Source organism: Cervus canadensis, chromosome 17, assembly GCF_019320065.1.
Source record: "Cervus canadensis isolate Bull #8, Minnesota chromosome 17, ASM1932006v1, whole genome shotgun sequence".
In the NCBI taxonomy this organism is placed as follows: Eukaryota; Metazoa; Chordata; class Mammalia; order Artiodactyla; family Cervidae; genus Cervus; species Cervus canadensis.
Genome location: NC_057402.1, coordinates 11,534,137 through 11,559,821, shown reverse-complemented (window position 1 = coordinate 11,559,821; position 25,685 = coordinate 11,534,137). Strand labels below are relative to the sequence as shown.

General features: G+C 38.8%; 1 protein-coding gene across 5 annotated transcripts in view; it reads left to right on the top strand.

Annotated features, from left to right (window-relative positions):
* The window catches only part of UNC79 (unc-79 homolog, NALCN channel complex subunit), a 267,685-nt gene that overhangs the window by 112,032 nt on the left and 129,968 nt on the right, over positions 1 to 25,685 (top strand). For all 5 annotated transcript variants that reach the window (XM_043434509.1, XM_043434507.1, XM_043434506.1 and 2 more), the window contains 4 exons: positions 50 to 78; positions 6,479 to 6,708; positions 8,566 to 8,737; positions 10,302 to 10,532. In XM_043434509.1, coding sequence (XP_043290444.1) covers positions 50 to 78; positions 6,479 to 6,708; positions 8,566 to 8,737; positions 10,302 to 10,532 — 662 coding nt within the window. The remainder of the gene's footprint in view (positions 1 to 49; positions 79 to 6,478; positions 6,709 to 8,565; positions 8,738 to 10,301; positions 10,533 to 25,685) is intronic.

The following is a 25,685-nucleotide window of genomic DNA, read 5'->3' as shown; positions in this document are numbered from 1 at the left end:
AAAACGGGCTCTCTTTTTTGTTGATATTTTGTGTACCTTCCCCTTACAGCTGAAATATCTGCTATATGTCAGAAGAAGGTAAGAGCAAACCATCTGTGTGGTGAGGCATGATTTGCTGTGTTTGTATGTAAATTCATTCATTGACATCTGTCTCATTTCTGCACCATGGTTTCCCAGTACGTACATGTCACTGTATTTGTGAAGGGGGAAAGGAAATTATTCAGCATGCAAGATTGCTATGTCTCGATGATCTCTATTTCCATTTCTGCTTTTGCTTACCCATCATATGCACAGTGTTTTTGAAAAATAATATGAAATAAAAGCATATGTGTAACTCTGGGGTAGAAATCTGAATACAAAAGTGAATGACAATGCAACTTAATTTTGGTAAAGGATGATCTTGTTTGCTAAAAATCTTTATTGTTTGGAAGTGGAGTGCAAGTGGTCCAACACTTGTGTGTCAAAAACATAACCAGACCAAATATATATATGGAAAATACATATTTATATGTGAGGTGAATGATATCTCTAGTTAAAGATTCTACCTTCAAATAGCCACTGTTCGTGACACTTTCTCTGAGCTATTTCCATCTTATTTTCTTGCTCTAGTTGTTTGAGAGGTACAAGAGAAGGTAGTATGATGTCATACAAAGAACTCTGGACTGGTTGATTGAGATATTTGGATTCTGGTCAGCTGTCTTCCCATCTAGCTATGAGACCATGTACATGTCATTTAAACTTTTTGGGAGTTGGTTATGAGTGGATACCTTTGGAGGGCTGTTTCAGTTTTCTATTGCCATGTAATAAACTATCCTAAAATGTGTTAACTTAGAACAGCAAACATTTGATCACAATTTTGTGGATCAGCTGCCCTGCCTACGCTCACCTAAAAAGTTCTCTTGATAAACTTCTAGGCTCACTCAGGTATTTGCAGTCAGTTAGTGGATTTGCTGGCCCAGATGACTTTACTCACATGTCTGGAGCCTCAACTGAGATGGCTGGAATGGTTGGGATGACTGGGGTGTCTGGCCCTCCCTCTTTCCATTAGGTGTCTCATCTTCCAGGAGTCTAGGCTGGATTTGTTCTCAAGGTATGAGTGTTCTGAGAAAGTGAGAGAGGAGGCTGCAAGGCCTTTTGAGATTGAAGTTCAGTGGTAGCCCAGCATCACTTCTGCTGCATTCTATTGATCAAAGCAAGTCCAAAGCACAGCACAGTTTAAACAAGTGGGCAAATTGACTCCTCCTCTTTTAGAGAAGGAGCAGCAAGAATTTTGTGACCATATTTAATCTACCACAATTCACCTTCTGGACATAATTACTTACATTCTTTCTGTATGACAAATATTCTTACCACCTTACAAGACCTGCAAAAGTCTAACCCCCTTATGGCTTCAGGCTTCAAGTCCATTGTCTTGTGATCCGCATCTGGTCTGCTCACTGATGAAACCCTCCAGGTGCAAATTTTCTTGAACCAGAGACTGGTGAATTAAAAAGCAAGTTATGTGACCTCTACATACCCAACACAAAATGGTGAGACAGGGATAGGATGACAGCAATAGACCTCTGCTCAAAAAGAGGAAGGGCAAGCAGATAGCTGTTACGAGTCTATAGCAACTCCAGCCATGAACACGTCAGCAGTTTTTCAGTCTCCAGGGATAGCAAATATGTCTTGATTAGCATCTGATTTTGCTTCCCGGGAGTAGTTTCCTAATTCATTTCTGTCCTGGGATCTTTCCTCCACTCTCTGACATGTTTCCTTTTTAATAAGAAATAACCCATGCTGCAACTGAGTAACTCTCTCAGTCTGCCTCCTGCCTGTAGAAATGGGGTTCCATAGACCTCTCTTTGTGCCACTGTGTGTGTCCCTTTTAGTCTGCTGGTGGTGCTTTTACTAGTATGTCTTTCTTTAAAACTTTGCGGATTTTCTGTGAATCTCATTGGAGTTCAGTGCCCTCAAAGCCACATCTGTAATTCTTTCTGAGACAGTTCCTTTTATATTGTGGGCATTTCAGTCTGCCCTTAACATTATTAGAAGCTATAGTCTAGCTGAGACGCTCAACTGGGCATCACCTTATATCTTTTGGAAGTTTTAACAAAGGATCATAGTCATTCACCATACTTTTGATTTCATTTTTATCCTGAGGCTATTTCTTACTTTGAGAATCTTTTACAAGCTGGAGAGACTAGGATGAGAAACAGTTTTATTTTCTAAATCGACATTTCCTGGCTTTGGTGGTATACCTAACATATTTGACACCCACAATGGATCATTTTTTAACACTCTCCTCATTTATGTGACAAAATTATTTTCGGTAATAAGCTTAAAGTTAGCACATTTTATTACTTATTATTTAATAAATGTATTTTATATGAAAGTTCATTTTGAGAACTTTTATTTGGTTCATAATAGATCATAATGTTTCAAGCTTGCTTTGGGCAAAGCTTGTGTCTTTACCTCTTTCAGTACTAGATATTGTACACTTGAATTGTAGGTTTGAAATAAATGTCAAGATTGTATCAAATACATTGTAAATCAACTATATTACAGTAAAAAAAAGATTATGTCAAATAAGCATCAAGAAACAGACTTTTCTTAATTTCATTTTTGCTATTCTATGACACCACTTGGAATTACTTATTTATGTTTAAAATTCTAAGCAGTGAGGATTTCTCTGGTGGTACAGTGGATAAGAATCCACTGGTCTGGGAAGATTCCACATGCCATGGAGCAACTAAGTCTGTAGACCATAATTCCTGAGCCCACATGCTGCAGCTACTGAAGCTTCTCAACAAGAGAAGCCACTACAATGAGAAGCCCACGCACTGCAACTAGAGAAAGCCTGCACAAAGCAACGAAGACCCAGTGTAGCCAATAAATAAATAAAATTATGAGAAAAAATTCCAAGAAGTGAAACAGTGGTGTGAGTGAACATATGAAAACATACCCAGCTGAATCTGAACTCAAGAGAAATCTCTCTGGTTTATTTTTGAAATGAATGCATGTAGCTGAGTTCACAGCGTTGAGGACTGTCTGTGGCTTGGAAATATATTACCCCGGGTTTCCCACATTGTAGGCAGATTCTTTACCATCTGAGCCACCAGCGAAGCCCTATTTAAACTTAGTAGGTGCTGTACAGAAATTAACACAATGTTGTAAATCAACTATTGTTGTTGTTCAGTTGTTCAGTTGTGTCTGATTCTTTGTGATGGACTGCAGCACGCCAGGCTTCCCTGTCCTTCATCATTTCCTGGAGATTTGCTCAAACTCAGTGATGCCATCCAGCCATCTCTTTGTCATCCCCTTTTCCTCTTGCCTTCTGTCTTTCCCAGCATCAGGGTCTTTTCCAGTGAGTCGACTCTTTGCATCAGGTAGTCGAAGTATTGGAGCTTCGGCTTCAGTATTAGTCCTTCTAATGAATATTCAAGATTTGTTTCCTTTAGGAATGACTGGTTTGATCTCCTTGCAGTCCAAGGGACCCTCAAGAGTCTTCTCCAACACCACAGCTCAAAACCATCGATTCTTTGGTGTTCAGCCTTCTTTATTGTCCAACTCTCACTTCAACTAAAAAAAAAAAAAAAATCGAAAAAACTTAGTAGGAACCATAGCAATTGTTTAGAACTTTGACCAACCAAAGGTTATTTAGGGGCAAGGTATTTTTATCACTGATATTATTTAGAATAGATGGTACATGGTGATAAAGCAGGTTAGGTTGACTTTAAGTTTATATTCCAGTTACTAATGTATGCAGTATACCCAGATGCTACCTAAGGAATCACTCAAAATGTAGCAGAATGAAACAACAACTGCTTAATTATGCTTTTAGATTCTGAGGGTCAGGGATTTGGGCAGGGCACAGTCCACAGCCTATCTCTGCTTGATGATATTTAGGGCCTCATTTGGGAAAACTAGCAGCTTCCCAGGTGGATCATTGTTAAAAAAATCCACCTGCCAATGCAGGAGATGTGGTTTGGAAGGTCTCCTGGAGGAGGAAATGGCAACCCACTCCAGTATTCTTGCTTGGGAAATCCCATGGACAGAGGAACCTGGTGGACTACAGTCCATGGGGTCACAAAGAGTTAGACACGACTTAGTGACTGAGCATGCATGCACACACTGGGGAGACTTGAATAGCTAGGGGCTGAAATTATCTAGTGGCATCTAGATCATATGTTAGGGCTCTGGGATGGGGTGACTTGAAGGCTGGACTTAGCCAGCCCTGTTGAGTAGAGACTTACTACCTCTCCATATGCCTGGGCCATGACAGAATCCTGAGAAGAGTATCCTGATGAGGAAGCTTCTGAAGAGAGAACTTTCTCAGACCGCAAGGTGGAAGCAGCATGTCGTTTTAGAAATTGCCTTGGCAGTCGTACAAGTATCACTCTGCCATGTTTTCTTGGTTCAAGCCGGCACAACCCATCTAGGTTCAGGGCACATGGTAGTCTATCTGAGGAATCAAACCCAAAGAGCCTCAACCACCGCTGGACTTAATTTAAATGAGACCACCTTGAACCTCCAGCTAGGAATTTGCATGTGGAAAGAATGTAAATAATTTGTGACCAGGGCATAAGATAGGAGATTGTAGGTCTTAAACATCAGGACTTTATTATAGCTAATAACTACCCACTAAACCCATCTGTTCGGTTTGTTAGTTGCTCAGTCATGTCTGACTCTTTGCGACCCCAAGGACTGTAGCCCTCCAGGCTCTTTTGTTCATGGGATTTTCCAGGCAGGAATACTGGAGTGGGTTGCCATTTCCATCTCCACACTAAACCCATATCCACATTCTATTGTTTATGTAACAGTGGGAATCCCAGAGGAACAAAGACTAATTACAACCAAAAGGAAGAAATAAACGCTAACAATATACTCTGACATAAACCATGCTGCTAGTGATGTGGTTTGGTTTGGTTTGGAGAAGCCCCAAACCGGTAAGGATTCATGTGCTTCCAGAATGAAACTTGGTATGTCAAAGAGAAAGAAAGAGCACAAAGCAAGAAATATACCTCACGTGGAGAAGTCAGGACTGACTTGGATATTGAAGAAGACGTAGGCCTTGGTGCAGAAGAAATACATTGCATTTTAACAAATAATTTTAAAACCATTAATAAAAGGGAAAAAAAGATCATAAAAATTTAAACTTGCTTTTATGATTTATTGACCTGAGTCCTGTTCAGAAAATGAGATTTCCCAGCACTTGTATCCAAAGCCTTGTGCTAAAATCGAAGTGGAACAAGCCTTACTTTGAAATGATTTTTCTGATAGGCAATTCAACACATGGTCAATGTCTGGATGTAGGTTTTGTACTTGCTTTCTTCTTTCTTCTGTTCCCCCAAGGTATCTGTCATAGAAGGTTCTCCAATCTTCTCTAAGCCCTGAGTTCATAATGGCTTAGGGTACTATTTCTCTGATTCCATATTTTTTAAAAAATGTTATTGGATAATAGTTGATTTACAATGGTCTGTTAGTTTCCTGTGGACATTCAAGTGATTCAGTTATGCATATACATATAATCGTATTCCTCTTCAGTGTTTTCCATCTTAACAGGCTCTATCAAAAGGGTGAAATGCTCTCTGACACCAGCTCTTGAGTGTGCGGTGGTGGCATCTCTAACAGGCTTGGGCACACTTTTATGGAGAGGTCAAGGATATTTCCTGACTGCTCCTCAGGTGACTTGATGTGGGCGTGGGTGCTGCCTCGCCCCTCTGCTTCCTGTAAGGGCAGCTCTGATAATAAACTGCCCTGAACTCTGGATCTCTCTCTTACACTGCACCGTTTTTCACACTTCATCTGTTGATTCTTTTTCTGTAGCTGATGTTCAACAGCTGTGTCTATGCATGGTTACTACTGTGCTTTGACGTTCCCATGTTATCAACTGACATATTCTTTAGGTCTTGATAGAAAGAGTGCTGGTGGGGATGGGCAAGCCAGCTTCTGGGCCATCAGCTGAGCACAGTACAGCTTTCCACCTGTCCTTGAATGCATCAAGGACAGATGAGCTGTGATGGAAATGTGCTCTTCAGGAGATGGATAAAATAATTTTGAAAGTTTATTTTAGGGTTTAAAATTATTCATTTCCTACCCTGATGTGCTGTGCTATGCTTTCTCTGGACAACAGTTTTCATTTTTTTAAAAATATTTCTGCTGAAAGCTCTTGAAACACTAACTTGAAATAATCTAGGAAGCACCCCCACCCGCCATGCCACATGGCTGAGGTCACGTTAGAGAGGACTTTTTAACACAGTTTCATGCATATTTAGAGAGTTTCTACCATTCAACACAAATAGAAACCACTTCTCACCTTAATTTTTAACTATGACTGAAATATAACTGGTTAGAGATGAGCTGCATTTTGGAAACCAGTGACACTTCAGGAAAGTCCTGCCTCTTCTAGTGGCCCTAGAAATTTCTGTTTGTTCCAGTTATTAGCCCGACTTACCTCAGTGATGACTTTTAATTGATTTCACTCTTCTCCTTCTAGAACTGCAGTTCCCATGTTAGAAGAGCTGTGGTCACCTGCTTTTCAGCAGGGTGCTGTGGTCGTCACGGAAACAGGCCTGTTCGGTACTGCAAAAGATGCCACTCAAATCACCACAGTAACGAAGTGGGGGCCGCCTCAGAGACCCACCTCTATCAAACCTCCCCTCCACCCATCAACACCCGGGAATGTGGCGCTGAGGAGCTTGTCTGTGCCGTGGAGGCCGTGATTAGGTAACAGCGTTGTTAGTAGTTTTCCCTGAAAACTGCCTTCTCTCTGAGCCACCCTTTCCACATTGAGATGTGCACATTTAATTCAACTTCAAGAGCCCTCAGCCAGACAGCTCACTTTCCACAATGTTGCAGTGATGATGTTTTAATTCACTCATTCAACAAATATTTTTATGGAATGCCAGTTATGTGCCAGGCATGTGGTAGGCACTGGAAGACAGAAGAAAGTGAAATATGGTCTCTGCCTTCAAGTTACCCGTGCTTCTATAAAAACAGAAGCATGAATTTGCCAGCCAAAGTGGTGAGCACAGTGACAACACAGAGATGGGGCTCTCAGGAATGGAGAGGAGGTGCTAGTCAGAGAGAAGGGGTGGGATAGAGGTGTCCCAGACTTGACTGTAGCAGCGAAGGGTGGGAAAACTCTAGATAATTCTGTATTAGAGTAAACCAGAAGGCTGTAGAGTAAGATGGACCAGATCCTGCAAGTAGCTGGCTTTTTCTATCACATGAAAAAAGGGAGCTTTACAAGTGATAACCTCTAGACTTGTTCTCTTTTTGTATACTGTTCAATGAGACAAGATTTTTAAAGATAAAGAAACAATATGAGAATGTATGTTTTAAAGATAAGGACTAAGTCTTCTGTTTCTCTTATCCCAGTGGCCGACACATGTGAAAGTGCAATAAATGTTTGCTAAATAAAACAATGCAGAAAGTTTGGACAGAGAAGAAAAAAACAATACTGCTGTCATCATCATCAGTTGTTTTTTTTTTGTTGCATATGTTCTTCTAGTTTTATTCAAATGCTTATTTTACTTATATAATTGCAATCACAGTATATCCACGTTCTTTTTGATGTAACATTATACCATTCGCTCTTCTCCATGTTGTGTAGTTTCCACATTTATCATTTTTAGTGGGTACATAATATTTATCTAGATTATTTTCCTCCACCATTAGACACGTCAATTTCTTCCATTATTTTTACTGTTATAAATAACTCTGATAACTATTTTGTGTATAGTGCCATTCCTGTATTTTTTGTTTATTTAGGATAGATGGCCAGATGTGACTGACTGGGTCAAAGGGTATGAATATTTTAAGGACACTTGATACATTACCAAACTGATTTTCAAAGAGTGTATATGAATTTCATACATCATGATAGTTTTTGCTACGCTCTTGCCAACATTGTGTATTATTTTTTAAAATTGTCATCTGTTTAGAAAATTGAAAAAGGAATCTTTTTTGCTCACTGTCAGGTCTTTGAATTCTAGATATTAAATGTTTTTCCATTTGAGTATCAGTTCCTCAAACTGTCCTTGATCATGCATTTGATGTCCACATAGCTTCATATGGGACTTCCCTTGTGGCTGGTCAAGAATCCACCTGCAATGCAGGAGACCTGGGTTCGATCCCTGGGTTGGGAAGATCCCCTGGAGAAGGGAAAGGCTACTCACTCCAGTATTCTGGCCTGGAGAATTCTGTGGACTGTATAGTCCATCGGGTTGCCAAGAATCTGGCATGACTGAATGACTTTCACTTTCACTTTTTTCTTTCATAGCTTCATATTAGATATAGGAGAAGCAGTGTCTTCTAGTGGGATGATTGGTGAACTTGAAGCCAGAAGGCATCAGTTCTGGTTGACTGTTATTGATTGGAGGAAGTAGCCTCTTTGTGCCTCAGTTTATACATCTTTGAGATGGGGATGGAGTAGAAAATAACAAGGACATGAGGCTCCTTCCCATTTAAAGGAGAATAATGAGTGATGCTTGAGAACTCGTGAAGTAATTGCTTTGAATAGGATCATAATCTTGAGTGTGTTTTTGGGTAGTCTCACTTGCAATCTCTGCTCTTCTGCAGCTTGTTGAAAGAAGCGGAGTTCCATGCTGAGCAGCGGGAACATGAGCTTAATCGCCGGCGGCAGCTGGGCCTCTCCTCTTCCCACCACTCCCTGGATAACGCTGACTTTGACAACAAGGATGATGATAAACACGACCAGCGGCTACTCAGTCAATTTGGAATATGGTTCTTAGTAAGAAAAGAAATTAACTACTATCTAATATCTTATGTTTTAATCCAACATTGCCCTGATGATGAGTTTCTTCTGTTCATTTTAGGGAAGTAAATAGTAAATGGTGAAAAATTAACCTTAGCATTGACTACCACCAGTGTGTGTGTGCTCAGTCATGTCCCCCAGGGACTGGAGCCCACCAGTCTCCTCTATCCATAGACTTTTCCTGGCAGGAGTACTGGAGTGGATTACCATTTCCTTCTCCAGGGGATCTTCCCGACTCAGGGATCGAACCCCACTTCTTTTGTGTCTCCTGCAGTGGCAGGCGGATTCTTTACCACTGAGCCCTCTGAGAACCCAACCTTAGCATAGAAAGTCTATACTCTAGAACAGTGACTGCCCATTGGATTTACCTGTGAAGGCTTTTAAAAGATGTCATTGCCCAGATTCCATCCCAGAATCTTGGGAACTTTTTAAAAAGATCCCTTCTTGATTCTAATGAATAGCCAGGTGTTGGAATCTTTTGTGCCAGATTCTAAACTGTTGGAAATGTGTGTTTTGACAAGAAACAAGTGGGTAAGTTCCTAGTGTATATTGTGAAATATTGGATTCAATATAATTTACAGATCATTCACCTCCTACTGACGTAATATTTTGTTTGAAAGTTCAGTCACTGTGGATTTTTTTGTGTATTTATGGCAAGTGTGCAATACAGCCAGAAAAATTATAGCCAAACCAGTGCAGGGAATTTGACTCCTATTGACTGATTCAATTGAAGTATTCATTTAGGAAAGATCAAACATACAGATCCAAAGTTCCAAGAATGCTGAATTTGACAGTTCTGCAGAGAAGCAGACTTTTCTTTTTTTGCCCATTGAAGAAATAGATTAAGCGTCACTATCTCCATAGTGATATGTCTCTTTTGTGCTTTCATATATTTTTTGCTTTGTTTCGCTTTATCAAATTGGGGTTTAATTATTGATTTTGCATGTCTCACTCCTAGAACTTATTATCTAATGACATACTGACTACTATTGTGAACTCATTGAGGCAAAGATAATGTGTTATTTATTTTTTATATTCCTGAACCCTACTTCAATGCTTAATAAAAGATTAATGAGCAAATGGTGAACAGTTTTGAAAAGTCTATTTGTAATGTGGTGAAATGAGGCATGGTGCTCTAAGGTTTCAGAATTATTACTGCTAGGAAATTCTTGGTAAATCTGATCATTTTGGAACTGAAATATATATATATATATATATATATATAATTTTTACACTGAAGGTATTTATGAAATTTCACCTTGTAGACTTAACTTTTTAAAAGTATATACCTAGTACAGAATATGTAATTGATTTCTTTTAGGTGAAAAAGCTTAGTGGGAGGTACAGTCTTGAGGGGAAGTTGTTGCAGTTCATCTCTCTATAGAGAAGAACAGTTTCCAGGATAAGTGGTCCTTCATCATTTATTTATGACTGCCTATTTCAAATGGATTATCAGGGACATCTTTTCTTTTTTTTTTTTTTTGTCTTTAAACAAACATATTATGTACTGAGGCTGAAGGAGAATCTAATCTATTTCCAGGTGAGCCTCTGCACGCCCAGTGAGAATACTCCTACGGAAAGCTTGGCCAGGCTCGTGGCCATGGTGTTTCAGTGGTTTCACTCCACAGCGTATATGATGGATGATGAAGTTGGAAGTTTGGTAGAAAAGCTGAAGCCTCAGTTTGTCACCAAGTGGTTGAAGACAGTATGTGATGTTCGCTTTGATGTCATGGTCATGTGCCTTCTTCCCAAACCAATGGAATTTGCTCGGGTAAGTGGAGGCTGTCAATAAAAAAAAAAAAAATTAATCAATAATTGATCTAGGAAAGAAATGGAGGGGAGAATGGATACATGTATGTGTATGAATGAGTCCCTTTGCTGGTCACCTGAAGCTATCTAATTAACTAAATTAATAATATTGCTAATTAGCTATACCCCAATAAAAAAATGAAAAGTTTAAAAAAAAAAAGAAAGGGGAAGTATTATTTGAGCCAACCTGAGGATTATAACCCAAGAGATAGTCTTTGAGAAAGCTCTGAGGATTGTTCTGTCTTTTGGAAGCCAAAGCACAGATATGTAAAATTTTGAGACAAAGGGTTTTATGTCAAGTGATGTATTATTGAGAGTTAACACAATCCAGATCTACACATACTAAGTGAGTAGTGCTGCTGTCCATGGGGTCACAAAGAGTCAGACATGACTGAGCGACTGAACTGAACTGAACTGAGTGGGTCACGGGTCATCATGGCCTCTTACAAGATAAGAAGGAAAGTTATTTTCCAAGCAGTTGTGAGGCTTGATGCAATTAAGAAGGAATGTTATCTCCTAAGGAAGTCTGGTTAATGCAACTGCACAACATGTACTAAAGGGGAAGGAGGAGGCCTAAATGAGCAGAGAAGAATTTTTATGTTTAAAAATTCCTTGTCCTGCTATAAAATACTCATTTTTTTCATCAAGACCTACAGCTTGGACCTTGTTGGAGAGGCCGACTTGGGGAGAAGCACTCTTGTTACTTAAAACCTGGGTTTACTTCTTGGTGGATGTTGAGCTAAAAGATACAACCAAGGCAAAGGTCAGGAGAAAGAAGGATTTCTTATTAATACTTGCAGTAAGGAGAACACCAGGGATCTTTCCCAAGGCAGTATCTCTCAACAGCAAAATTGGAGACCTTTTTAGGCTAAGGATACATGCATATTCATGAAGGGGCTTGAGCAGAGGAGAATTCAGCATAGAACTGGGGCAGAGATGGACAGAGTCTAAGCTTTAGTTGATTAAAGTCAAGAGGGTCAGAAAAGGTCAACACCATCATTCCTTAGATTCTGACCAGTGGGAGGTCTCGGCATGTTGTCACCATCCTCCACCTGGGTGGGGGCCTTGCGTCCTGCAGAACTCAAAAGTATGTATCAGATTGTGATGTAGATTCCTTGAGGAGGAACTAGGACTCTTATTGCTAGACTATTGTTTCTTGACTGATTTTCCTTTCTTACTGTCCTTAAAATGGTTGATTACTGAGACCTGTTCAAGGGCAAGCATCGTGAACAGGCTTAGATCACAAAATGGCTTAGGTGAAAGTGGCTTCTCTTCTGTCAAGAAAACCATGACTGGTTCTCTCTCTCTGGAGCCCTACCCTGTCTGCTGACACTACCGTAGCTACTGGAGTGTTATCAGTGTCTGCAGAAGAGGAACACCTCTCATTAATTTGGTCAATAGAGTTAAATGAGTTTAGTAACTACATTTTAGCTGATACGCTGTTTTGATGTTAGCAAACTAACATCAAACTAACATCTCAAAAGATGAGGAAGAATGGCAAGATGAATGTGTGACGTATCTTTAAAAAATTTAAGGGAATATTCTTTCCTGACATTGCTGAATATTTTAACCAAGAAACAGGAAATAAAAAAGCCTTTCCATGAGATTGCTAGAGCTCAGCCTTTTTCTGGTTTGGGGAAAGGCTAACATTTGACTAGGAGCAGTTTCTGTGGTTTCACATATATATCTAGGGATGAATGGTCCCTGTCTTCTCATGTGGAATGCCCAAAAGATTTAAGGTGAAAAAGTGAAAGTTGCTTAATCATGTCCAACTGTTTGCGACCTTATGGACTATACAGTCCATGGAATTCTCCAGGCCATTCTCCAGGGGATCTTCCCAACCCAGGGATCGAACCCAGGTCTCCCACATTGCTGGCGGATTCTTTACCAGCTGAGCCACAAAGGAACTGCCCAAATGCTCCTTTTCTTCTGGCTCTAGGACAAATTTCTCTGTGCTTGTTCTCTTGCTTCTGCCTTATTGGATCACTAGTTTCAGATGCACAGCTGTTAAGACTTCATATTTCCTGAATGTAATATCATTCATTTCTAACCCAGCAAGATGGATATCTAAATCAGTTTCTGCCAGCAATACATGAAATTTATTTCAAGGTATTTTCTAAGTTTTATTTTTATTTGTGATTTTTGGGTTTGCTTTCAATGAAATCTTGAGGCAGTTTTCAGTCTAAATAAGAATTTTAAGAAGAAAACATAACACATACCTTCTAAAGAGAAGGTTTTATTAGATTTCCAGGAGTCAGAGCATTCTGTGCATTTATCAAGATACACTTCATTCTTCTTTGGTGCCACCTACTGACTCATATATAAGATCAGATTTTTGCATAATGGAAATTCCCCATTTCCTGGCATTCTTTGACTATATTGATATGTTTTCAATTACTGTTTCTTTTGGAACAGTAAAGAATTAGTGTGGTATGATTCTGAAAAGAGCTTCCCAGGCAGTGCTAGTGGTAAAGAACGCCTGGGTCAGGAAAATCACCTGAAGAAGAAAATGGCAACCCACTCCAGTATTCTTGCCTGGAACCCCATGAATTCTGAAAAATAAGAGGAAATTATTATATTGGGAGGAAAACTTTTCCTCTTCCAACTTGAGTCCAGCAGTTGGGAGCCTGCATGTAATTGGCAAGAGACATTAACAAGAATTTCCAGACGTTCAAGTTGATTTAGAAAAGGCAGAGGAACCAGAGATCAAATTGCCAACATCTACTGGATCATACAAAAAGCAAGAGAATTCCAGAAAAACATCTACTTCTGCTTCATTGACTATGCCAATGCCTTTGACTGTGTGGATCACAACAAACTATGGAAAATTCTTAAAAGAGATGGGAATACCAGACCACCTTGCTTGCCTCCTGAGAAATCTGTATGCTGGTCAAGAAGCAACAGTTAGAACCAGACGTGGAAAAACAGACTGATTCCAAATTGGGAAAGGAGTACATCAAAGCTGTATGTTGTCACCCTGATTATTTAACTTATATGCAGAGTACATCATGAGAAACGCTGGGCTGGTTGAAGCACAAACTGGAATCAAGATTGCCGGAAGAAATATCAATAATCTCAGATATGCAGATGACACCACCCTTATGGTAGAAAGCAAAGAGGAACTGAAGAGCTTCTTGATGAAAGTGAAAGAGGAGAGTAAAAAAGCTGGCTTAAAACTCAACATTCAATAAACTAAGATCATGGCATCTGGTTCCAGCACTTCATAGCAAATAGATTGGGAAACAATGGAAATGGTGACAGACTTTATTTTCTTGGGCTCCGAAATCACTGCAGATGGTACTGCAGCCATGACATTAAAAGACAATTGCTCCTTGGAATAAAAGCTACAACAAACCTAGACAGCATGTTAAAAAGCAGAGACACTACTTTGCCAAAAAAGGTCCATCTAGTCAAAGCTATGGTTTTTCCAGTAGTCATGTATGGATGTGAGAGTTGGAGTATAAAGAAAGCTGAGCACCAAAGAACTGATGCTTTTGAACTGTGGTGCTGGAGAAGACTCTTGAGAGTCCATTGGACTGCAAGGAGATCAAACCAGTCAATCCTAAAGGAGATCAGCCCTGAATATTCATTGGAAGGACTGATGCTGAAGCTGAAACTCCAATACTTTGGCCACCTGATGCGAGGAACTGACTCATTGGAAAATACCCTGATGCTGAGAAAGTTTGAAGGTGGGAGGAGAAGGGGACAACAGAGGATAAGATGGTTGAATGGCATCATCGACTTGATGGACATGAGTTTGAGCAAGTTTTGGGAGTTAGTGATGGACAGGGAAGCCTGGGATGCCGCAGTCCATGGGGTCACAAAGAGTCGGACATGACTAAGTGACAGAACTGACTTGTTATTAACAAGAGAAGAGACAAAGTTTATTTACATTTACACACAGAAGTACTCATTGATGGGAAGCTTTTTTGATGACCAGAGATAAAAAATTTATATACCAAACTTCTAGAGTGTGAGGGGCATTTGTGAGGAGGCTTGAAGGGGAAGATAGGGAAAATTCTTTTGGTTGTTTTGATGCTAATGGAACGGGGCAGCCTTTCTCCAAGGCAGCTGTATTCACAAGAACTCCCTTTGGAGGGGCTTAATAGAGGCCATATTTTCTGGAGGCTCCAGTTTAGTCAGATAAAGGAAGTTTGGATAAGATTTCTCTCTGTGTCTTCTTTAGTGCAAATATTTCAATCTAATATAGTCTTTATACCGACTCTGTGGGTCTGAGTGCCTCTCCACCTTTTCCCCATCTGTAACTTCCCTAGAAGTTTCACACAAAAAGGAATCTAGGTTGACTGACTTGGAGAGAAGATTTGGGTTAGGAACTGCTAGGTAAGAGATACGCAAAAGAGGAAAAGAACATAAATTAAAATAAGGAAATAGAAAACAAAGATTAGTGATTAGGGTAGACTATAAACCTAATTTCTATGGCCTAAGGAAAACAGTCAAGATTTCTAGATGCTGCGCTTGAAGCATCTTCAGATGATGAGCTCATCAGCGTCACTGTCATGGTCATTTTCTAGAGCAGAGCCTGGAAGATGTGGATGTTTGGTGAACTTCCCGAGTGGCCTAAACTGTTGAAGCAAGAAATCTTTTGAAGTTTATATCAAGCTGCCTGCTTTAGCTTGCTGGGCTTTGGGACAAGACAGCCTAGAGTCTCAGTAAGGATCTGGGCAGTCAGGTTTTAGTTCTCAGTGACACCAACTCAGGAAGGTAGGAAAAACAATTGGGAACATTAATTACTCACAAAGTGTGCATGACAGCGGGATCCAGTTTATAAAGAGGTGAAAAATAGCTCAGTGAAAAGGACTAGATCTGATAACCCACAAGTGTGAGTATAGTATTCTGTTGAAACAAACCATTTCTTAATTTTCCCAGTTTTGACCAAAGATAATGAAAGTAAGATATTCTGTTCACAAAGTAAGTCTAGCCTCATTAAATTTGGCCTGATTATTTATATACAACAAAAATGGTATTTGACCACATGGGCCTTCAAGGGTTTGTTTTGCTGCAAGTTTTTTTGAGAATCTCAGATTGGACTTTTAAAGGCCTTTCCATGCTGGGAAGCCAAGCCAAGAATTTGTCATATTTATCTGTAGTATTTGTAGATTTGTGTAAATTTTTCTTTTAGAGGTCCCTCGAATGCTCTAAGGTTTCTGGGTCTGTCAGGAAATGACTTTTCTTATTTGCTTATAGACTGGGGACATCAAAAGTCAAGTAGCAGACTGGTTTTTCCAAGAGGGCTTTATAAGCAGGGGCTTCATAATGTCCACCTTAGTTCTTTAAAGCTGTCTGGTCATATTTGATTCTTTGTGTATCTTTCTCAAGTTTGACGTTTCAGTCAAAGCCTTGATAACATAACCAATTTTTGCTATTATGTCCAGTTACAAGGAGAACAGATTTTTATTAAGCTTGTGTAAATAACTGTGCATGTGTGCTAAGTCACTTCAGTCATGTTCAGCTCTGTGTGATGCTATGGACCGTAGCCACCCAGGTTCTTTTGCCCACGGGATTCTCCAGACAAGAATACAGGAGTAAGGCTTCCCTGGTGGCTCAGATGATAAAGAATCTGCCTGCAATGCAGGAGACCCAGATTCGATCCCTGCATCAGGAAGATCCCCTGGAAGAGGAAATGGCAACCCACACCAGTATTCTTGCCTGGAGAATCCCTTGGACAGAGGAGCCTGGCAGGCTATGGTCAACAGGGTTGCAAAGAGTTGGAAGCGATTTAGCACAGTACACAAGTATAATTGATTTACTTTGCTATACAGCAGAAACGAATACAACATTGTAAATCAACTATACTCCAATAAAAATTAATTAAAAAAGAAAATGGCTGTGATTAAAGATCTGATGAGAGTAACTGGAATTATGATGTTAAAGTTATTCCATTATTGTCTACTATCAGGCAAAGCAGCATAAAATATAATCATGAGCATAAAAGGCACATAATTTTTACAAATTCCATATAATTTCTGAAATATTTATGTTAAAAATAATTACCTATAGAGATATAAGCTAGAGAGGGTTAAGCGTCTCTTCTTATTTGCCAATGCTTTTCGTGCAATTCAACATATCAAACAGACCTAATTAGTTTAACATCTCTTTTTACTAGGAGAGAAGAATCCTTTGAGATTTTCTGAAAGCCGTCTTAGAAGTCTCAAAGTCAATTTGAGATCAAGATTTTATTTAGGATTTGATTTTGGAAAGCAAAATATCTAAAGTTGTCAAAAGATCAAAAGGTTTGGATATTCAGTTAATCAGGATGATACATTGCTATGAAGTAATACTTAGTTATCCATTCAACCAAACTGGAAATTCAAATTTCAAAAATAAATATGGAATCTAATGTGATAATTTTAAAAATTAGCATATTGGGTTATCATTACCATCTTTTTAAATTCCATATATATGTGTTAGTATACTGTATTGGTCTTTAACTTTCTGGCTTACTTCACTCTGTATAATGGGATCCAGTTTCATCCATCTCATTAGAACTGATTCAAATGAATTCTTTTTAACAGCTGAGTAATATTCCATTGTGTATATGTACCATAGCTTCCTTATCCATTCGTCTGCTGATGGGCATCTAGGTTGCTTCCATGTCCTGGCTATTATAAACAGTGCTGTGATGAACATTGGGGTGCACGTGTCTCTTTCAGAAAAAGAGACACAGATGTACAGAACAGACTTTGGGACTCTGTGGGAGAAGGTGAGGGTGGGATGTTCTGAGAGAACAGCATTGAAACAAGTATACTATCAAGGGTGAAACAGACCGCCAGCCCAGGTTGGATGCATGAGACAAGTGCTCAGGGCTGGTGCACTGGGAAGACCCAGAGGGATGGGATGGGGAAGGAGGTGGGAGGGGGGATTGGGATGGGGAACACATGTAAATCCATGGCTGATTCATGTCAATGTATGGCAAAACCCACTACAATATTGTAAAGTAATTAGCCTCCAACTAATAAAAATAAATGAAAAAAATTAGCTTTTTTCACATTGAGAAGACTTGGTTCTCTTAAATAATTGAGGACACGATGAAGATGTGTGCCCATCTCCCCCCGGCCAACAGATCCTATACAATTTTCTATTTTCAGTCATATTTCTGCCCTTCAGTTTCCTCTTTGTCACCCGGATAACCTTTATACAACCTCTAAACAGCTACTTTAGGACAGAATTACTCTTTCTTTCCTTAACAAAAAACACATCCTACATTCCTCGAATATTCTGCATACAGAGGTTTTTTCCTTCACCCTTATTATTTCTAGAAGTTTCATTTATATATTGATTATAATTTTCAACACTTAATGATCTCTGTTTTTCAAAGACCAGGAGGTAAACAATTGTGAATTGCTCATCACATACCAACATTTTGTAGCAAAGCTTATGATTATACTATTTTTTTATACTTTATAGTTTTATGATTATACTATTATACTCAGTGCTGATAACCTCTATCATAACTTCTACTGGATATGCTTCCTCATAGTGTAATTTCTCAGTATGGCAAAATGAACATATTTATTAGCAGATTCAAATAATTTTAGCATCTCTGTAAAAATAAGAAGCCAAAGGTAGATAAAATTAAACTTATTTAAAAATGATCTGGATATTCAATGAACATCTTTCATGTAACTTAATATAAATTTAATTTCAGGTTATGAAAAAGATTTTGGAAACTACTTCTAAGAAGATATGTCATAAAACACAATTATGGTTGAAATAAAGCTTGTCATAATAATTTAATTTGATTAAAATGAAATCCGTCTTATAATGTAAACATCTAGTAAATATAATATTACCTTATTTGACCAGTAAACCCATGTAGAATAAAAACTGTGTTCATATCAGACTCAGTGCTGGTAACTCAGAAGATGCAGCTGTTTTTATCAAACCAACAATATTAAAATAGTCTTATTTATCAAAGATTTACACAAACTGTTACAGAACTCAGATTTGGCTGATCGCCATTTAAAAACCAACACTTGAGAGGCAAATGTTGGTGGAAAGGGAAAATTGCTTTAATTAGAAAAGCCAGCAATCTGGGGAGAAAGCAAATTCATTTCCCAATACCAAATTGGAAGATTCTGCTCCTTCATGACAGTTTTTTTAATTTAATTTTTTAGTTGAAGTACAGTTGATTTATAATGTCATGCCAGTCTCTGCTCAACAGCGAAGTGACTCAGTTATACACATGTGAAAATTCTTTTTTTAGGATTCTTTTCCATTATGGTTTATTATAAGATATTGAATATAGTTCCCTGTGTTTTACAGTAGGACCTTGTGGTTTATCCACCCGATGTAATACTTTGCATCTTCTATTCCCAAACTCCCTGTCCTTCTCTTTCCCACCTCCCTCTCCCTTGGCAACCGCAAGCCTGTTCTCTACATCTGTGAGCCTGTTTCTGATTTGTAGATAGGTTCACTTGTGCCATATTTCCACATTTGAGATTTCACATGTGTGATGTCATACGGCATTTGTCTTTCACTTTCTGATTTACTTCACTTAGCACGATCATCTGTAGTTGCATCCATGTTGCTGCAGATGGTATTATTTCTTTTTTATGGCTGAGTGGTATTCCATCGTGGGCTTCCCTGGTGACTCAGTTGGTAAAGAATCTTCCTGCAATGCAGGAGACGCTGGTTCAATCCCTGGGTCTGAAAGATCCCCTGGAGAAGGAAATGGCAACCCACTCCAGTACTGTTGCCTGGGAAATCCCATGGACAGAGGAGCCTGGCAGACACAAAGAGTTGGACGCGACTTAGCAAGTAAACCACCACCAGCAGTATTCCTTTTTCTATATGTACCACATCTGCTTTATCCATTCACCTATTGATGAATGTTTGGTTGTTTCCATGTTTTGGCTATTGTGAGTAGTGCTGTTGTGAATATAGGGGTGCATATATCTTCTTGAATTACAGTTTTGTCTGAGTATATGTCCAGGAATAGGATTGCTGGACCGTATGGTAATTTTATTTTTAGTTTTTTGAAAAATCTCCATACTGTTTTCCACAGGGGTTGAACCACCTTACATTCCCACCAACAGTGTAGGAGGGTTCCCTCTTCTTCACACCCACTCTAGCATTTGTTATTTGTAGACTTTGGATGATGGCTGTTCTGACTGGTGTTAGGTGGGACCAGCCATGACAGTTTTTATTTTTTTTATTTTTTTAATTAATTAATTTATTTTTTCAGTGGGTTTTGTCATACATTGGCATGAATCAGCAATAGATTTACACGTATTCCCCATCCCGATCCCCCCTCCCCCCTCCCTCTCCACCCGATTCCTCTGGGTCTTCCCAGTGCACCAGGTTCGAGCACTTGTCTCATGCATCCCACCTGGGCTGGTGACCTGTTTCACCATAGATAATATACATGCTGTTCTTTCGCAACATCCCACCCTCACCTTCTCCCACAGAGTTCAAAAGTCTGTTCTGTACTTCTGTGTCTCTTTTTCTGTTTTGCATATAGGGTTGTCGTTACCATCTTTCTAAATTCCATATATATGTGTTAGTATGCTGCATGACAGTTTTTAAAGGGAAAAAGGGGAGAGACTCTCAGTGAATGATCAAGGCAGGAGGTTGGGTTCTGCATCATTCTCCATTGGGTGCGGACTGGCTGACTCTTCAGATGGTATGTTACTTGTGTGATCTGCCTGTAGGATCTGCCTTGGGGGCTGCTGGAAGTAGAAAGCTAGTCATTCTTTAACTACTTAGCTCTTCATTCTTACTTCTTTTAATCTGGGAAAGGAATCAACAGGTTAGGCAAAGCATGGTGTACTTTCAGGAAAGCATTAAGCCAGGAATTAGGTTAAATTGCTGCGTGATCTCATTCGTAAAACAAATAGACAAACAGGAAAGGGCCAAAAAGCTGCTTACAAATCCCCACTTGTCCAACGTCATTTCGTATCTATGGGATTAGGGAGAAAAGTCCGTCTTCTATAACTTCTTCCTGCTGACATAGGGTTTTAGGAATATTTAATTTTATAAGCTCTTAGTTTCCTAGAAAGCTTATTGAGAATAGAAATCTTTTAAGGAATTTAATAACTTAATTTGGCAAAGCCATCCAGAAGAAGAAAATAGTGTATATACATACCATACATATAAAAACATATACATAAGGGACCCAAGTACATAAGGGCTTCCCTGGTGGCTCAAATGATAAAAAGAATCTACCTGCAATGCAAGAGACCTGGGTTTGAGCCCTGGGTTGGAAAGATCCGCTGGAGAAGGGAATGGCAACCCACTCCAGTATTCTTTCCTGGAAAATTCCTTGGCCAGAGGACCTGCCTGGTGGGCTACAGTCCATCGGATTGCAGAGTTGGACACGACTGAGTGATTAACACTTACTTACAAATACAGACATTATAGCAAAGACTATCATAGTAATACAAAACTCACTAGTATATGTAAGAGCTTGTTTTCATCTTGGCCTTGCTGCTGCTGCTGCTAAGTCGCTTCAGTCGTGTCCGACTCTGTGCGACCCCATAGACGGCAGACGACCAGGCTCCGCCGTCCCTGGGATTCTCATCTTGGCCTTACTTTTGTTCAAATTATGTTTTTAGAAGATGGAACAAATTGTTAGCTTCATATAAAGGATAAAACTTTTAATCAATATTTGTAGGGCAGACCCTTAAGAGCTTTTTTTTTTGCCCTCATATGTAATCTTATGGAGTCTATGATTCAACCTCAGATAGTTATTTCAGCTGACTAAAAAGTTACTTTTTAAAGGCTGGAGAGTGCTAAGGAAAAAGGCATTGGGGGTTTGTTAAGAGGAGTGTTAATTGATGCGTATCAGGAGGAGAAATAAATTTCTCCTATTTTATGACAAGAGGCAATAGTACAAGTAAAAGCAAGGCATCTCTTGGGCTGAGAGCCACATTTATGTCCTTGAATATTTGCATTTATAGAGATGATTCTCAGATCCTTGAGAAGATAGTGCTGAATGGCAGAAGACTTAAGTCTCAGAGAGGGAGAGAAAGGATGCAGCTTTGTAAAATAACAATCTAAGGACATTTCAAGGACATGTTTGTCTATTAAAATGTTTTGGATGGGACAAACAGATTCTTTCGGTAGCACTGAGATTTTATAGGTATTTTGAGGGAGGAGATTTATTGGAGGTGGAAAAATTATTCGTGTTGAGAATCTGAAGTTTTTAACAGGTCCAAGTTGAGGCCTCAGTTGAGAAGAGGGCTCAAAGGAGCTTGTCTGAGGAAGCTGAGGCCTAAGGCAATTACTATTTAAGTGTTTCTTCTTAAGGGCGGGAAAGTCCCTTTTCCTTGTTCTGACTTTTCATAATATCTGTAAGCATCTTGAGATGAATAGGGGAGGCTTTGGGACTGGTAAGAAAGATAGATGAGCTTTGGGATTCTTCTAGAATCACAGTTACATATTTGTAAATACTCAGTAAGGCAAGGCCACTTATTTTTAATTCTTCAAAGCATTAGATGACAGCCTCAATAATAACATTAAGGAGCTGGCCTGCCCACCCAACCCCATTACTTTGAATTAACTTCTATTATATCAGGGACTAGATTTTCAACTAAATTGGAAAAGACTCCTATGAACTGAGATTTGCAAATTTAGAGCTGTGTGCCTTTGTAATATTTTTTATAAATTGTATGACAAAGGTTTTAGACTGTATTCCTCTGAGTAGATCGTTCTATTTTAGCCCAATTAAGCTTCTGAGGGAAGGCCTTAATAATGTCTCCTACCAGGCTCTGAATGTCAACTTCCAACTGGGTCATTCGTAGGAGGGACATGGTAGAGGGGGGCTTATGGTGGGTGTGGGTTTTAATTTTCTTTCTAAATCTGATTTCTGTTCTTGGATTATGTTAAGGGAGTCTTTTAGGCTAGCTGTGACTATGTGTGTGTGTGTGTTTCTGTCGGCTTGGTCCTCCCATAGTTGATAAGAGAACATTTATTTAGGGCGAGGGCTCTCTAGAATCTTCTTAAAAATAAAAACTTTCCCAAATCAAAGGATCCACTGTCTGGTCACTGACAACTTAAGATCTTCATAGGTAAATCTGTTTCAAAATGTGATTCAAAACCAATAGGCCTTTGTATGACTTAAGCATAAATTAAACAGCCCAAGGGACCTCAGTAATGATACTCCAACAGTCTGGGCATTATCAGTGTTAGCTCTTCTACGTACCTAATAACAACAATCTCAGAAATACAGTCACTTCCTGAAAACATCTAGTCAGGCATCTAGGATGTTGGCCAATGTGATACTAAATAGATACTTGAAATTTAAATTGAATTGATTTGTTTTAATGATGTAGAATTTTAGATATGAAAATTAAATACTGAAAATTGAATTCATTTAAAGTAAGATAGTTTTGGGACAATTAATCTATGACCAAGGAGGCAAGAATATACAATGGGGAAGAGACAGCCTGTTCAATAAATGATATTGGGAAAACTGGGCAGTACCGTGCAAAAGAATCAAATTAGACTACTTTCTCATACTATATACAAAAATAAATTCACAATGGATTAAAGACTTAAATGTAAAAGCTGAAACCATAAAATGTCTAAAAGAAATCATAGGTAGTATGCTCTTTGATATTAGTCTTAATACTATTTTTTAGATATGTCCCCTTAAACAAGGGAAACAAAAGCAAAAATAAGCACATGGGGCTACATCAAACTAAAAAGCTTTTGCACAGCAAAGGAAACTTTCACAAAAGGAAGAGGCCACATACTGAATGGGAGGAGATATTTGTAAATGGTGTATCTGATAGAGGGTTAATATCCAAAATATACAAAGAACTCAAACAACTCAATATAAGAAAATCTGATTAAAATTGACCAGAGAACCTGAATAGACGTTCTTTCGAAGAAGACATACAGATGGCCAGCAGACACATGGAAAGATGCTCAAGATCACTAATGATCAGGGAAGTGCAAATCAAAACCACAATGAGCTATCACCTTATACCTGTCAATATGGCTGTTACCAAAAAGATGACAAATAGCAAGTGCTGATGAGGATGTGGAGAAAAGGAAATTTTTTGTGCCTTGTCTATGGGAATGTAAATTGATGCATCCACTATGGAAAACAGTGTGGAGATTCCTCAGAAAACTTAAAAATAGAACTATCATATGATTCAGCAACTTCACTGTTGGCCATTAAAATAGATATATGCACCCCTATATTAATTGCAGCATTATTTACAATAGAGAAGACATGGAAGCAACCTAAGTGTCCATTGATAGATGAATGTATAAAAATGTGGTACATACATGATGGAATATTACTCAACCATAAAAAAGAATGGAAAAGAATGCTGCCTTTTGTGACAACGTGGATAAACCTACAGAGCTTTATGCTAACTGAAATAAGTCAACGAAAGACAAATACTGAGTGATTTCACTTATATCTGGAGCCTAAAAAACAAATGAATAAACATAACAAAACAGAGACAGAGTTGTAGATACAAAGAAGAAACAGTGTTTCCCAGAGGGGAGGAGGTTTAGGGGGAAGAGAGAAATAGGTGAGGAAGTTTAAGAGGTATAAACTTCCAGTTGCAAAATAAATGAGTCACAGATATGAAATGTACAGTGTAGGGGAAATAGAGTCAGCAACTATGTAATATCTTTACATGATGACATGATAACTAGGTTATTGTGGTGATCATTTTGAAATGTATAGAAATGTCAAATCACTATGGAAAGACTGAGGGCAGGAGGGGAAGGGGGCGACCGAGGATGAGATGTTTGGATGGCAACACCAACTCAATGGACATGAGTTTGTGTAGGCTCCAGGAGTTGGTGACGGACAGGGAGGCCTGGCGTGCTGCACTTCATGGGGTCACAAAGAGTCAGACACGACTGAGTGACTGAACTGGACTGAACTGATGTTGTGTAACAGGAGCTAACATGGTGCTATAGGTCAATCATACTTCAAAAAGGAACAAACCAACTCATAGAAAAAGATCATATTTATGGTCACCAGAGGTGGGGGTGGGGGAAAGGGGAATTAGATGAAGGCAGTCAAAAGGTAGAAAATTTAAGTTATAATAGCAGGATATAATGTAAAAGCATGATAAATATAATTAACATTGCTGTTTATGTCAAAGTTAAAAGAGTACATTTTAACAGTTCTCATCACAAGAGAAAGAATACTTTCCTATTTCTTTTATTTTGTATCTACACGAGGTGCTGTGCTTAGTCGCTCATTCGTGCCCAACTCTTTGTGACCCCCTGGCCTGTAGCCCTCCAGGCTCCTCTGTCCATGGGGATTCTCCAGGCAAGAATACTGGAGTGGGCTGCCATGCCTTCCTCCAGAGATGGCTGTTCACTAAATCTACTGTAGTAATCATTTCATGATGTATGTAAGTCAAATCATTATGCTACACACTCTAAACTTATATACTGCTGTATGTCAATCATAACTCAGTAAAACTGCAAGGAAAAAATAATATAGTTTCTCCCAAATTTTGTGTTATATGGTAAAGATAGAGGACCAGTAAACCCTTTGTTACTTTGATAATAGTAATATATATTTACCTAAAATCAGAATTACAAACAGAACCTCAAGTTGTGATTTTAAGATTTTCTGCCTTAGAAAATTAACATCCTATCTTAATTAGTAAAAAAAAAATTTTTTTTAAAATTCATAGATTCAACCAGCTTTAGAACATTCTTAGGAAAAAAACTGTGACAGGATATGCAGTGTAGGAAAAAAAGAGTACTCTCTGCCACTTTATTTTCCACGATGAAAAGTCTCCAGTACAAAGAGTACAGTGGTAGAAATCCTTCTATGGTGGTAGAAGTTCCTTTGAAATGCAAGTTTAACTGCACATATTTGCAGTGGATTTGTCACACCTTAGAAATAAAACTTCATTGTTCTAAGAACAAATTTTTGGAATTTTAATGCACAGGCGATTTGGAAAATCTGCAGTAAAATAATTCAAATTCAGTCTCTGGTCAGTATTTGGATCTATTTGCAACTATTTTCTTTTCAGAAACTAAGGGATCCTGGTGGTTTGTAGTTTTTTTACAAACCTCGCTCAATATACTTGGCACAGATTTCAGATGTAATGGATTGTGGTCTTTCTTTGTACCCATTTCATTTAGTATTTCCTTGGGTATAAATGTA